Raw genomic sequence first — 14,150 nt, forward strand, 5'->3', positions numbered from 1 at the left:
CACATCTGGAATGTTACGTCTCCCTCTGACAGATTTCTGCTGGCTTTTCAATAGCCAGAGTAAAGTGATATTGGCATAGATACTGTAAAAAAGTGGAGGCCCCTTTGCAGCACAAATCATCACAATATGTCTCCATCTGCCACTGAGCCTTTAAGTATAGTACTGATATTTTTGTCCAAGACTATTTTGAGTTAGCAGCTATGCTTTGTTAACAGGAATTGTGACAGAACTTCATTTTTCATTGTGATTTGCATTCAAAACCCTGTGCACACGAGCATTTACTTTGTCTATATACAGGTTTGTCTATATGAAAGTGTACTTACAAATTGATACAGGCACAGGTGCATTTTGACTGACCCAGGGTGAGCAAAATTAATATCCTTGAGCCATTAACTAGCAGAAAGCCTCTATTAACAAACTTTATTAATAGAGTGTCCAAAAGTTTTGTGTCTCACAGTTGAACCACACAAATTCAGATGCACTCCCCTCTCCTCCTCATCACACAATATCTCTGTCTCATCACAAGGGTCAGATTTTTCCCTTCCTCTCCTGGCAGTATCTCTGGCATACATGAGCCTCCGTAACACTTTCTGAATAAGAAAAGAGCTCTCTTTGACAGTTGAATGGTTCTCTTTATAGTATACAAAATGTGTTTCATTTAGTATGAAAGGAAGGAGGATTAATTTTTGCAATGTGCCCCCTGAAGTGAAGTATCATCGATGGAAGAGAATGAAAACAAACTTTAGATGAATCAGGTGACAGATACATTTGGCATTCAAAGTTATGTACAAGACAAGTTTTTAAAAACAATCCCTTTGGCTTAATACACTTCAGGAAATTAATATTTAACCTGAAGAAAATTTAGAAATCCCTAAGAGCCCCCATCAGGAACTGCTATTTGATGCTGTCAGACCTGGCAAATAGCTGTACAGATTCCTCCCATCAGCCTTTTTGTCTTCGTTTTTCTCTGGTTTCATTCTCAGTACCTGTTGGACTGTGATGGTGGGAGACTGACTCCCACAACCTTGGCATTGCTATGCTCTTCTGAGTGCTGTGGCAGGTAAAATGGGGAGGATATTCTACTTTTCCTGTAGGTTATCCCTGGTTATATCAGGAAATTAAAATGCTCTGAGAGCGTTTCCTTTTGAATTAATAACTGTTTCCACAATTTCAGTTTTATTTGACATTTCAAATGCAAAACACTTTCAACATAAGAAGTGTCAGGCTTTTTGCTAAAAGATTATTTATGTACTTCTAAATTATGAAGCAGTGTATGAAAAACTAGTAATCCTAATAAGGCAAATTGACAACATTAGCTTATCCAACATGGACATATCTATGCAGTGTTTAATGAGCAGTAGAAAAGGTAAAGATGTCTCAGATACTTCCATTTCTTACTTATTATTCACAGTGAAATATTTACAGTTCCTTGCAAAAATTAATCCTTCTTCTTGAGAAATACAAGTTCAGGATCTTGAATTGTTTTGACATCACAGCCCAAAGGTTTTCTAAGCCACTTTTCAGTGTTAAAACTTTTCAACAATGTGAAAACACAGCATTCATTTATTTTGAAAATATAGAAATTACTGCAGTAGTTTTGAAGTAATCTTTTATTTCTGAAAGTACTGCAAAATCTATAGCGGCTCTCCTCTGTTTTGGGATGTGAGCATGACCTAAGAAGTTGATGTGAAGTAACAGCTGATATGAAATAGGTTGTGATTTACCAAAAGCAGTGTTAAATTGCAATATTTCATGCTCTCTTGGGAGAAACAACACAGGGAGGAAAGTATGTATGTAATTATGGAGCTAAACAATGCACACTTTTTGAGAAATAGTAGCCATCGCATTATGAACTCGTTCTGCACAGGAATGAAAATGCACAACTATCCTTCCAGTGTTACAACACTACAATGTTTTGCACTGGAGTTTTTTTAAGAACGCTTTCTAATCATTATTTCATGCTCTAGGACATACAGGAGCATTATTAAACCCCAGTTCATAGAAGAAAAAAGCCACACTGGCTTTTTCCAGAATATTCCAAAAATAAGTAAGTAAGACTGTTTAATTTTAGTATATATACATCATTAAGAAAAAAAATTAATCTTAAGTGCAGTATTCGGGTGTTAAATCTGGAACTACATTGTCCACAGATGCATTGGCATAAGGATAGGGGAAAATATTTTTAGTATAGGCAACACAGCAGCCATGGAGCCAATCTCCAAACCCCTGTGCTCAGGGGCTTAGCATATATTCCCCCTCTTCTCTGTAGGTGACTGCACACAAGGTAGCTGCAGGCAGGATTTCTTACTATGGCTATTTCTTTGGCTGTCACAATACATTGAGTGGATTCATGTCACAGGTGTGAGGTTCTGTTTCAATAACTGCCTCTCTCACCAGAAGGCAGTCGGCGCCTTCTGGAAGAGAACTGGAAGAAAACAGTTCTTCCTCTCTGCAGAAAAGTGAAATGGTTCTGAATAGAACCTTCCTTCCCAGAACTTAACCAGACTTCAGGTCTTCCATGTAATTAGAATGATTGCTAATAACAAAAATCATCTTCTCATTTTTATTCACAAAAAGTTACCATAGATGGAAACAGAAAAAAACCCTAATAACTGAAAACATTTTACATGAAAGACCCTTCAATCACTACAAAAAAGTGGATATTATCCACATGTATTCAAATGTAATATATTAAATATTTTCCCCCTTTGAAAATATTCCATAAATATTATTTGTCTTATTAAACTCAGATAATATATTAAATATCAGGATCATTTGTTAAAGTAGGCATTAGTTCTGAAACATTTTTCTGTACTCAAAAGAAGATATGTTTGAAATTCTGTGCCTTCCAGTGCGTAGGTCTCATTCAAGTTAGCAGAAGAGCATTCTCTTGATCTACCTCTCCAGCACAATACCCCATGGTTGGATGAATAATTAGAACTTTCAGAGGTAAACAAGGGAATACAGAAGCATTCAAATAAGACTGCCTGTCTTAATTATTCTTAAAGGGATATTAAATCATTTTTAGAGGAAATTCCAAACAGGAAATAACAAGAGCTGATTTTTTTTCATATTGCTGCCATAATGACTTGTGCCTGTTTCAAAATGGATGGTCTTGTGATAAAGACATTGACCAAGTGTTCAGAAGCCCTCTGCTTCATTTCTCTTCAGCCACAGCTTCCCTTTCCCTCATGTTTAAGAGTGGGAGCATATTATCTTCTCACACCACAGGGATGGCTGATGCGAGACATGAAGAACAATAGGTTTCTTGATTGTCCAGTGATGACAATACATTTTCTATGCAAGGTTGGGCAATCTTCCTATCTATAATCATGAATGGCTTAATTTCTTTCCATTTAATGAATAATACTGATTTTAGGTCTATTTCAAGCTCAGATACCAGTCTTTGGTGGAGGCATCAAGTAAGTTGATCCAATAAAGTAATTTATCACTGTTGACCATTTTAATATTGTTGATTAAACCAAGAAAATTATAAAATCTTCAACCAAAAGCAAGAAATTAGATCCTATATATTGATTTGGAACTATATAAATACCAACCATTTCAGTCCCCTCCATGTACAACTGAGCGTGCTTCCTTCTCAAATAAGTGGGAGCTTTATATTGACATATTAATGAAAAATCTGGAAGAGAAGTGACTCTTTATTTCTGTCTTTCTTTTAATGAGTTAAAAAGAAGACTTTCAAAGAAGAAAAAGAACAAAAAAAGAATGTGGTTTCTTGCCATTTTACTGCTTGCGTATGCTCCATTTAACTGAAAATTGTGCAAATCTTAACAATGTTCTGGTTTTCTTCCTGTTCCTTTACAAACATTGGAACTTTTCTCTTTAAATGGAGAACTGCTGTTCTCTAGAACAGTAATTGCCAATATCTTTGGAACTTAATCTCACTTGAGAAAGCAAGCGATCTTCCAAGTGTCACTGGTTTCAGCTTGAGACACTGTTGCCATTTCTTCAGGCTGAGCTACTGCATGTAGTAAAAACCCACTGGATTACATCCACAGCCAGTTGGGTGGTCCTTCACTTCTGACTGCAAAATTCTAGACACTACAGCCGAATCTTCATAAATCAGGACAGACTAATTTGCTTGGGCTTCATGTTCCAACTCTTAAGTACTCCAGTTTCGCCACCAAGGAATGTCTTAACAACGTCTTTCTACTGAGGTTGTTGCTACTTACAAGAAGGCAGCAGAGCAACTCCAGGAAGAAAACTAGATTGAATGATCAATCAGAAGAGTATCTGAGAGAAATCTGCCTTGCACGAAATTGAAAACATTAAGTTTCATTTCCTTCACATGTATAAAAAAGCATTGGTCAAAAAATATCCATTGCAGCTGCTGACAGTGCCTGCAGCTTGCCATCCTCTCCCTTCTTTTTTGTGTCATCATTATTTAAAGAGAGAAAATCAGCTTACAAAGGGAGTGTCAAAACTATATCTGCTAGAAGTTACCAAAAGACTAGGTAATCTCAATGACTAAAAACAATCTGTAAATTACAAGATACCTTAATACAGCTGTTCCTAAGATTTGAAGTGTGATTTGCAATGCAGCCCTCCAGCTTCCATAGACTGGTGCATTTAGCAGTGCTGAAAAGAGTCCAGGAATGTAATCAGGTGTCTGAAAAGAAATTCACAGAATCAAAGAATATGCCGAGTTGGAAGGGACCCACAAGGATTGAGTCCAACCCTTAGCCCTGCACAGAACCATCCCTAAGAGTCACATCATGTGACTGACAGAATCATCCAAACACTTCTGGAACTCTGTTAGACTTGACAGAGTCACAGTGCTGTCACCACTTCCCTGGGGAGCCTGTTTCAGCCCTCAACCACCCTCTGAGTGAAGAACCTCTTTCTAATATCCAACCTAAATATCCCCTGACATAACTGTGGGTTGTGTCCCTTGCATTCTTTCACTGGTCACCACAGAGAAGAGATCAGTGCCTGCCTCTCCTCTTCCCCTCACAAGGAAGTTGTAGACTGTGATGATTCACTTGCTTCTAAAGGAGCAACACCAAACATACTCACATTTAGCTCTAAAAATATCAGAACAGAATTTCAACAACATAGCAGCTGATCCTTTTATCAAGGAGAGTAAATTCTTCTACCTTTAATGTGCTGCATGAACCCATTATAGACATATGCACACGAGCAGTAAAAGAAAAGTAGAATATTATTTTTCTAACATACAGTTTTATAATGAAATATATACTATTCATTCCTTTCCAAAGTCTGTGAGAAATAAAACCTGTCAATGAAATGAAACAGTAACAGATCTGAAATCAGTAAAAGGAAATTTGTGCCGTGTGTAGTATATAATCAATCTCCAGAGTTCTCAATAGCTGGAGAAGTGGGATTAAATATCTGAGATATTTATATGAATAAAAATATTTGCAGTTATATGAGTGTAAAAAAGGTCACGCAGGCACAAAGGCAGAACCCACCCATTAACTGCTGGGGCTAAGAATGATGTTTCCCTTCTAGGAGTGCTAATGTATCATTTTTAATGATAAATATTTGACACCTTCCTCTTGTGAATTTGGTACTGGCAGATTTCAAGAAGAAGGATAATGGATTAGAAGAACCTTTGTTTTCATCAGCTCCAGGTTTCTTTTTTCTTCGAAGTCTCCCTTCCTGATCTACAGGGGTGGTCTTCTCCACAATGGAAACAGTGTGGTGCCAAGTTATTACATAGTTATATATTTTCTTCAAATGGCTTTAGAGAGCAGATGTTCTCATACAAACATTATAGCTCTTCCTCTATGGAAGTCCACAGGACAAGCCGAACCCTGAATCTCATCCAGCTATCACTCAACTCCATAGTAAAACTCCCAGTGAGCTAACCAAGATGAAGGTTTGGCCCACTGACTGTGACAGTCTGTTCAGCTCCTGCCCCCATTGTGTAGCTAGCAAGCAGTAGACACAGATATCAGATATAATACTTGGGTAGAATTTTTTCCTTCCTTTCTGGAAGAAATTATGGCAGATGCATTACTCTTATAATGGACAAATCCTTAAATGCTGTGAGTTCAGCTTAACTTTTCAGAAGTCAGTGATTTATTCAAAGTTTATCCAAAACACCCATATTTTGAAAATTGTCAAGAAGTCTCATCAGAACTTAACTTCCAGGGGATTTCAGGATTTCAGTATTTCCTGGTTTTATGGCTGGCCCAGAAACAGTAAGATATGTAAAACATATCAAAAGCATTTTAAAGGGGAAGAAATTTACCACTGACCTTTAGTAGATGGGAGCCTGATGCCCAGGGAAATGGAAAAAATGAAAAAAGTTTTGCCTAGTGTCACTCATGACTGAGTGGCAGAATCCACACCTGCTCTACTCAGTTTCCCCTTGTGAGAAAAAACAGCCTCTCCTCAGAGATTTCAGACCTTCTTCTTCCATATCCGTATCTCTCTGGTAACCAGAAGTGCAGACGTCGCAAAATGTTTAAATACGTATTTTTCCCAGATTATGCAAATACTCCTAAGTATCTTCAAAAGACTTAAAAAAAGTAGTTAGAAGAACCGACATAGGTCAGAGGATGCCACTGCTATAGTGAACCTGCTCATTCACAGCATATTTTTTTTGGTCCATCCCTCCCGGTTTTTCTGAGAGACCCTGTACTAGTACTGAAGTGCTGCTGTTATATTTCCACACATCTCCAGTCATTTTATGTCCCTGTGTTTAGTTTTGTGGGGTTTTGTTTGGTTGATATCAAGAGATATTTTCCCTTAGAATCATAATTAAGTGTCCATGCTCATAACTGTCTTGCAGATTCATACCAGAGTTTTAAAAAAGCTGTTGAGAAAGTGGATAACAAGTTCTTGATCACTCTGTGAATAACGTCAATCACTGATGATCTTGCACCTCTTTACACAAATGAACATTTGTTTTGGTTTAAAGGATTCATAAAAAATTGTACTGAAGACTACATGGCTTTCTTGTATAATGTTCCAAGTACTCATACAGGAACAAAAAGCCAAGGAAACCAAATAGCTGGGATATTTGTAAGGCCAAGAAAAGTTAGAACTTGTGTCCATACCTCAAAATTTGCATTTTGACATGCTGGGCATCCTTAATTTTCCTAATTGCATTCAAATTCCCCTCCCTGCAAGCAGTTTATACATGTAGGAAAGATCTCTCGTGCTAAGATTTTTTTCTTATATTTTATTCTGTTTGGTTTATAATGACTCACTCATTCCTGAAAATCTCCAGCAGGAAGGCAATCCCCACTCACACCAATGAATCCCAATGACTCAGATGGGACCCTCAGAAGCAGCAATTACAGAAGGAGATATATTTGTTCAAACACATCGGCCAAGACAAATACAGAGAAGCAGGATCAATATTTCTCAGTAACAATGCTATAAATAAAATTTGTGATAGTTTGCCACATAAAGACTTCATGGGGAATGATGTCTTGTCAGAGATACTGAGAAACCTGCTGCTTACAACTTAGAAGACACTGGTGATTTGTAACAAAGCAACAGATTTACTGGTTTGCTTGAAATGAACTGGCTTACAGCAAGGCAAGAGGCTTAAGTGAGGGCTTTGGAGAATAGTATATTTTCTTTAAAGAAACATTTTAACTATAAAAAAGGTAAAGAGATTTTGGTTTATAAAACCTTTTTACAGTTTATTTCCTATTAATAATTTCTTAATATATATATATATATAAAAAATGAGGATCTGACTAAATGAATCAGGACGTTAATTGATAAAGTTCCGTCCATGTAAACAAATAAATAATTATTTACAATCTTTGGCAAAACAAAAGGAAATTTCATCACTCTCACTCTCTGACACACTCGCAAGGAAAAAAAAGAAATAAAAAAAATCATAAATAATTTACATAGAATAGGAAAATTATGATACAGTCCAAATATTAACATCTTCATCCCCACACTGATGTCTTTCTCTGACAAAACAAAAAACCCTACACAGCTATTACTCATTACATTTAATGAAGTCACCCTACCTTCTGCTTGGAACTTGGGGATGCCACTTGAAACATGAAAAGAAACTGAAATATTTAAAAACCTCATGAAGAAGATTTGGGGGAAAAAAGCCCAACTCAACCAAAACCAAATATAAAATTAAAAAAAAATTGATAATATGAATACTACAAAATGTGCAATAAAGCCAGCAACTGTTGATTCCTTTCTAATGAATGCAGCAACAAAATCTATTTCAAGGGAGTAAAAGTTGATTCAACATTTAGCTCACTGTGCCGTAGAAGGTGGCAGAGGTACTGTATTCTTCCATTACTTAACTCATCTATGAATAAAATTACACCAGCGTGCGTTTTTTTTTGTGAAAAAAGCTCGTACAACTTAAACAAAACAAAACAAAAATGTTAAACATGTCTATACTATTGTATATCTGAGTAAATGTTGTATCTGTTTAGAATAAACACTGGTATCCCTTCAGCATTATTTAGGAAGTTCTATATACAGCAGACATAGGTAACAATACAAAAATATTAAAATCAGGGTAACTGGATATATATTAAGGTTCCATTTGTAAATTCCTTATTATTCATTTAACTTTAAAGTATACATGACTATAAACCATGAAACTATACTTAAGTGTAGGCCATGCTTTGACAATATCTACATATTGTGATATGCTTTCAAAAATAACTTTAAAATATCATTATTTGTGAATGTATTACTGATGCATTATATGACATGCTTTAAAATAAATTATCAGAGAAGGTAGCTCCATGTGATAATCATAATAAATACTAACAAAATATTTATAAATGGAACCTTAAATTCATGTTACCAAGTTAAGTAATAGTGGCGTTGCCACCTTTTCAAAAACCCACATCAGGATTCAGGATGTCAAAGTGCTTTTTGCAGCAGAGGTGGAAAAGTGGTTCTGGTTCATTTTGCTCCACGTAGTCATGGTATGTTCTTTATTACAAGGCAATGCAGAATATAATGAAAACAGAGCAACTGAAAGTAATTTTTTGAAAGTCAAACAATAGTGATAGCTTTGGATGTTTAAATGAATCACTCTTCCCTTTCACATGAGAGTTTCTAGTTCAATTCCATTTGGCCTGAATTAAGCCTCTACTAGAGAATGCTCTGAGTTACAAATTTGACAATTCTACCACCTGTAATTTTAACGGATGTTATTAAGAGCATCCTCATCAGTTAAACCCCTTTTTAAATCAAGAAATGTTTAAAATTGATCTTTACTGTAATATCCAAAGCAATTTTCACTGTTGGTGTGGCCCGCCATTACTTCGCTAAAATTACACCCAGAGGCTTTGTGTTACTGAAGTCCAGTCCAGAGTAGAGCAAGGAAGTGTCAACCATACACCCAAAAAATTCAAACACATTTTTCCTCACTTAAACACAATGACTGATAATTATCACCCCCCCTCTTTTTCTCCATATATATAAATACATTAAGTAATTACATTTTTATATGTAAACGTCATTCTTTAAAAAAGACACATAAACAAACAAACAGGTTTTGCTAAGTTTTCACTCTACAAAAGTGTTCTAATGTATCAATCTGCTTTTGCTTCAGTGGTGGGTTGGACGTTCACGTTTAGGTTTCATTAGTCCTGGCTGTGAGAAGGCACTTGGGTGGAGGGATGGCTGAAGCACTCCTGGCAGCAGGGAGGTACCTGGTGAGTGGAGCATGAGGACAGAGGGCAGAAAGTACACAAGTAGAAACTGGGAGTACAAGGATGTACTGAGGTGTCTAGGTTGCATAGCATCTACAGTACTTTGCTGGTAATGCAGCAACCATTGCTCAAGCATCTGAAAGAAATGGGAAAAAAAATATTAATTGTGGTTGGGCTTTTTTTTTGGTTAGGAAGTCATTCACACAAGAACAGAGCTCCACCATGGTACGCTATAGAGATGCAGCGCAATACTTTCTGTTCTGAATTTTCCTAAAAATGGGAGGACGTTTATATAGAAATACATATGTGCCTATATATATAGAAAGAGAGACACACACACGTGTGTGTGCATCTAAATGTATATAAAAATAATATATAAGAAAACCTGGGAAAGCATTTTCTGAATTCCAAAACATTTCAGACAAGGCACTAGAGACAGACGTGCTCATTAAAGATATCTGTTCTCTCCTTTATGCCTCTTGAAAAAGGGGTAATCCAGAAGTAGCGCTCTGCCTGCAGAACACACTGAAATAGAATACAGAGGACAGTGCATATGCAGAGAGAATTCTAAGTACCGTTCTCTCTCAGAGATTTTTACCTCATTTTTTCCATGTGGATAGTATTAAACATCTGGGTTTTACTATTCAAATTGAGTTTACTATAAGGGCAAGGGGTATTCATGCCATTTCAACAAATCAAGGTTTACGCCATGCTATGATATTACAGACTGCTTTCAGTAACTGGAGGATACTTTTCATTTCCACATTTTGTGTTTGCTCATCAAGTTATTAAAGGCTTCAGCATTTTCCAGACATTTTCTGTAACTAACCTCTGCATTCATACTTGAGGTCAGAGAAATAGACCATCTCTTGAGAGAAGACAAAAAGACCTAATCGTCCACCAGCAAAGGTTGTGTCATAGATCGGTCCAGAATCCACCATGACTTGTTTCCCTTCATACACTAAAACTCTGTAAAGAACATATTTTTTAAATTAGACAAGGAGGATAATGCGGTGTCTAGTGTAAGAGCTGGTAGCAGTCCCTAAGAACTGAAACAGAATTAATTTTAACAAAGCACCAGAAAACCCAACTTAATTGTAGAAATCACTTCTTATCTCTCTCACACACCCACCTGGCTGGCAGCCATAACACATTTATCAGAAAGAGTGGGCTGTTCCAGAAGTAATTTTATGCACACCATCTGCAAAATATTTCCCAGTTCTTTATTTAGAACATTCATGTCTCCTGGAATGAACTATGTCATGTACTAGAATTCACTGATAAGCCCCTGTCCCTGTGAACTCAGAGGTTAGCACACGGCCTTGTCACATCACTGAGCAAAGCTGTCTTTACAGCTGTGTGAATGCCTGATTTATTTATCTTTAGTGCAAGGGCCAACATCAGAAATTGGAAGAACCATTCCTTTAGAGTCAAACAAAACATTAATTGGAGACATGCTGAATCTCAATTTCAGACATTTTAAGAGCTTAATGAAAGCTGGACAGATTTGGATACAAATAGTTAGACTAATAATAAATTGGAAAAGAAGGAGAATTTGATTTTTTTTCCTCTCTCTTTTTCTTTTTAGCATTTCAGGCATCCTCCCTAGAGACAAAAGACCTCTAAAGACATCTCTTCATTTCCTTCTCTATCAGAGAGACTGCATTTCTTTGAACTTGGATTCTCCACTTTTCATGGGAGACCTTGAAACTGTCAAGGTTCTTAGGCTCTCAGCCTCTTGGGCCAAATGAAGTTACTCTGTAGTTTGTTAATTAGAGCAATCTCTGGAGGGAGGGATTATGATCCTGCTTCAGTCAACAGTACATTAGTTATACACAGCAAAATGCCTTTGCATAAGGATGAAAACACTTGAGCAGCTTCTTATAACTCAGGGGTTAGGGATAGATTTCTGCTTAGGCAAAAATATATTCCCAGCACTTGCTCTGTCTTGAAGTGTTTTATTTCCTGAAAGGTGCACAAAGACAAGTATGAAACTGCTCCCTGAAATCAGTATTTAAAGGACGGTAAAAAGAACAGCAAAAAGGAATGATGGGTTTAATATACTTCTCAAAATATCAAGAACCCGAACAGTTTAATGGGAAGAGTTTAATATTCATCCCACCAAAAAAAATTACATAGATCTAATCATGTTCATATGAAATTGATATTTCTGTAAAAATAAAATTGTTTCATGACCACATGAGGAAAATAATTAATTTATTTTCTATAACAACACCTTGAAGTTAAATGAAGGAATTTAACGCCCTGGACCACAGAATTTGTCATGCTAGATTAATCTAATGAGATACCAATGGAATCATGCTTTGTCTGACACTACATAGATTCTGCAAAGGAAGTTACAGGTAACAGTAACATGAATCAAGTTTCCTTTTGACCTGTATCAGTCAATGCTTTGGACTGCAATAATTTGATGCATAAAGAAGCTCTTTCCATTAAACAGGTAGCAGTCTATCCAAATTTGTCTACACTTTGTCTTTCACAGACAAATGAAAATCCCCTGCTCATAAGCACGAAGAAACCTTTAGAAGTAAGGTCTGACTCTGTCCCATGAAAAATGTTCTTTACAGTTCCAGTAGTTAGTAGAAGATAAAATTGACATGGACAGTTAATGCTTAATCTTTGCAACATCAGATAAACAGCTGGGCTCTAAGGAAAGTCACATGCCATAGCTCCTTGTTGTGTGCATTACAGATGTGCTCATGGCCACTTCTGCAGTGTCTTGTATAAGACACTACAGGAGACAGGATGCTGAAGTAGACAGGCTGCTGGCCTTCTTCCCTGTGGCGATGCTAATGTTTCTAATTAATTTCATTCACTGAAATTCCAGGGGCTGGAGAGCAATCTCATGTTCTAATCTTGCTTTGAGTTTTGCTGGGGAATTTTTGGTATCTTTACAGAAAAGCTATTGAGAAAGCTTTCTAACTTAAGAGTATTTAGCTGATGTAAATACTGAACAATCCAGACTAAATTAAATATATATGAAAAGTAAAATAACTTATTCTGAAGACAACAAAATGTCCCCCAAACTGTCACAAGTATCACAATTATCAGAACTAACAAAGAAACTGGTAACATAGTTTTTATATCAACAGAGACAAAAGTTTTGCTACTAGAAAATATAGAGATGCAGAAATATTTCTTACTTTATTAGTCCTGTTTTAGGCCTATGAATCAAATGCCACCTGTAAGCCGTATAATCTTTCCAGCCAATGTTCTTGGGATCATGCCACAAAGTACGCACCTACAGTAGGAATAAAAATGCCTTAGTAGAAACACACCATGCTCCAGTAGCCAAAGCTCATTTTCTGCAGAGCACGAAACTGAAAATAGAGTTTAATATTTGAGAGTACGATCAGAAGACTTCTTTTTAGAGTCAGAGTAATGGAAAGTTCTGTCTTAAACTTGTGGTCATTTACTCATCTGCAGTTCCATAGCTAAGACCACTGAAGACCACTGAAGACCGCTACAGCATTGAACCTGACTTCCCTTATGAAGTCCTTCAGGTTTGCAAATACACACCCATGCTGACAGACTTGATTCTATTTTTTCTATCTGTACAAGTGTCTTCAATGAGGGAGAGGGACTGCAGCTTGCACAGATGTTACTGCCTGTGACTCACACTCGGTCATGGTCCACGGTCAATTCCTATCCCTATGTGAATCCCCACTAATTTCATTTCCAAATGGCACAAGTTCCTTCCACGGTTGGACACTATTTGGAACAGCAGCAGTTTTTCTCTCTTTAACTTTTTTTTCTCTTTTTCTGTCACTGGTTACTGTACTCTAAACCATGTATAAGTCAAACAAGCTGGAACACCAAAGAAGCAAGTGCCAATACAGAAGTAAGAAAGGATTTGTGGATAACTGAGACCTCTCACTCCTTTCCTTTTGATCACCTCATCTTCCTTTTATACATGCAGTATTCTTTGTTATTATTGACACTACTAATATGGGAATTGAAGAAAAGCTGATAAACATCTCCAAAAAGTTGAGGTGTGAAAGGAAATTCTTTTTGAGACATCTCCCTTATTTTTCAAATATTAGTCATGCACTGTTGGCCTGAGGTTTTAAATCTCTCACCTGTCCAGGGGTGTTTCCTGTGTGCCAGAGAGCATTTCGTAAGTGTTCACCAGTACCAGTTGTTGAATTCACTACTTTGAGTGACACACCAGAATAGCCATAAGCCCTGGTGGGTTTGTCCTCCCAGTAGGTCTGAGTGACTTGCTTCCACATCAGAACATAAAACCGACTGCTGGACTGGTAACCAAACACAAAGCCGGCATAGTCATCATCGCGGTCTGTGTTAACATAGAATGTCCCGCTGAAGTCAACAGAGCTGAACTCATCGTAGCCTGGGAGAGTACAAAAGAGACAAACCACTGAGTTACAATCCTGTATCCAGTTGTCCACACCCAAGAGTCCCAGCTACATCCTGAATTTTGGCAGGAGTGGTACACAGCCTTTCTCAGTTTCCTTA

General features: G+C 36.9%; 1 protein-coding gene across 2 annotated transcripts in view; it reads right to left on the reverse strand.

Moving 5' to 3' along the window:
• Nucleotides 1-7,287: 7,287 nt before the first annotated feature.
• Nucleotides 7,288-14,150, reverse strand: part of THBS2 (thrombospondin 2) — a 33,799-nt gene continuing 26,936 nt past the window's right edge. For both annotated transcript variants that reach the window (XM_017817603.1, XM_017817604.1), the window contains exons 19-22: nucleotides 13,754-14,025; nucleotides 12,818-12,915; nucleotides 10,483-10,622; nucleotides 7,288-9,789 (exon numbers count right to left, since the gene is read on the reverse strand). In XM_017817603.1, the coding sequence (XP_017673092.1) occupies nucleotides 9,782-9,789; nucleotides 10,483-10,622; nucleotides 12,818-12,915; nucleotides 13,754-14,025 (518 nt within the window). In that variant the 3' untranslated portion in view covers nucleotides 7,288-9,781. The remainder of the gene's footprint in view (nucleotides 9,790-10,482; nucleotides 10,623-12,817; nucleotides 12,916-13,753; nucleotides 14,026-14,150) is intronic.

The sequence above is a fragment of the Lepidothrix coronata genome, unplaced genomic scaffold (assembly GCF_001604755.1).
Source record: "Lepidothrix coronata isolate B3197 unplaced genomic scaffold, Lepidothrix_coronata-1.0 Scaffold61, whole genome shotgun sequence".
NCBI classification, from domain to species: domain Eukaryota; kingdom Metazoa; phylum Chordata; class Aves; order Passeriformes; family Pipridae; genus Lepidothrix; species Lepidothrix coronata.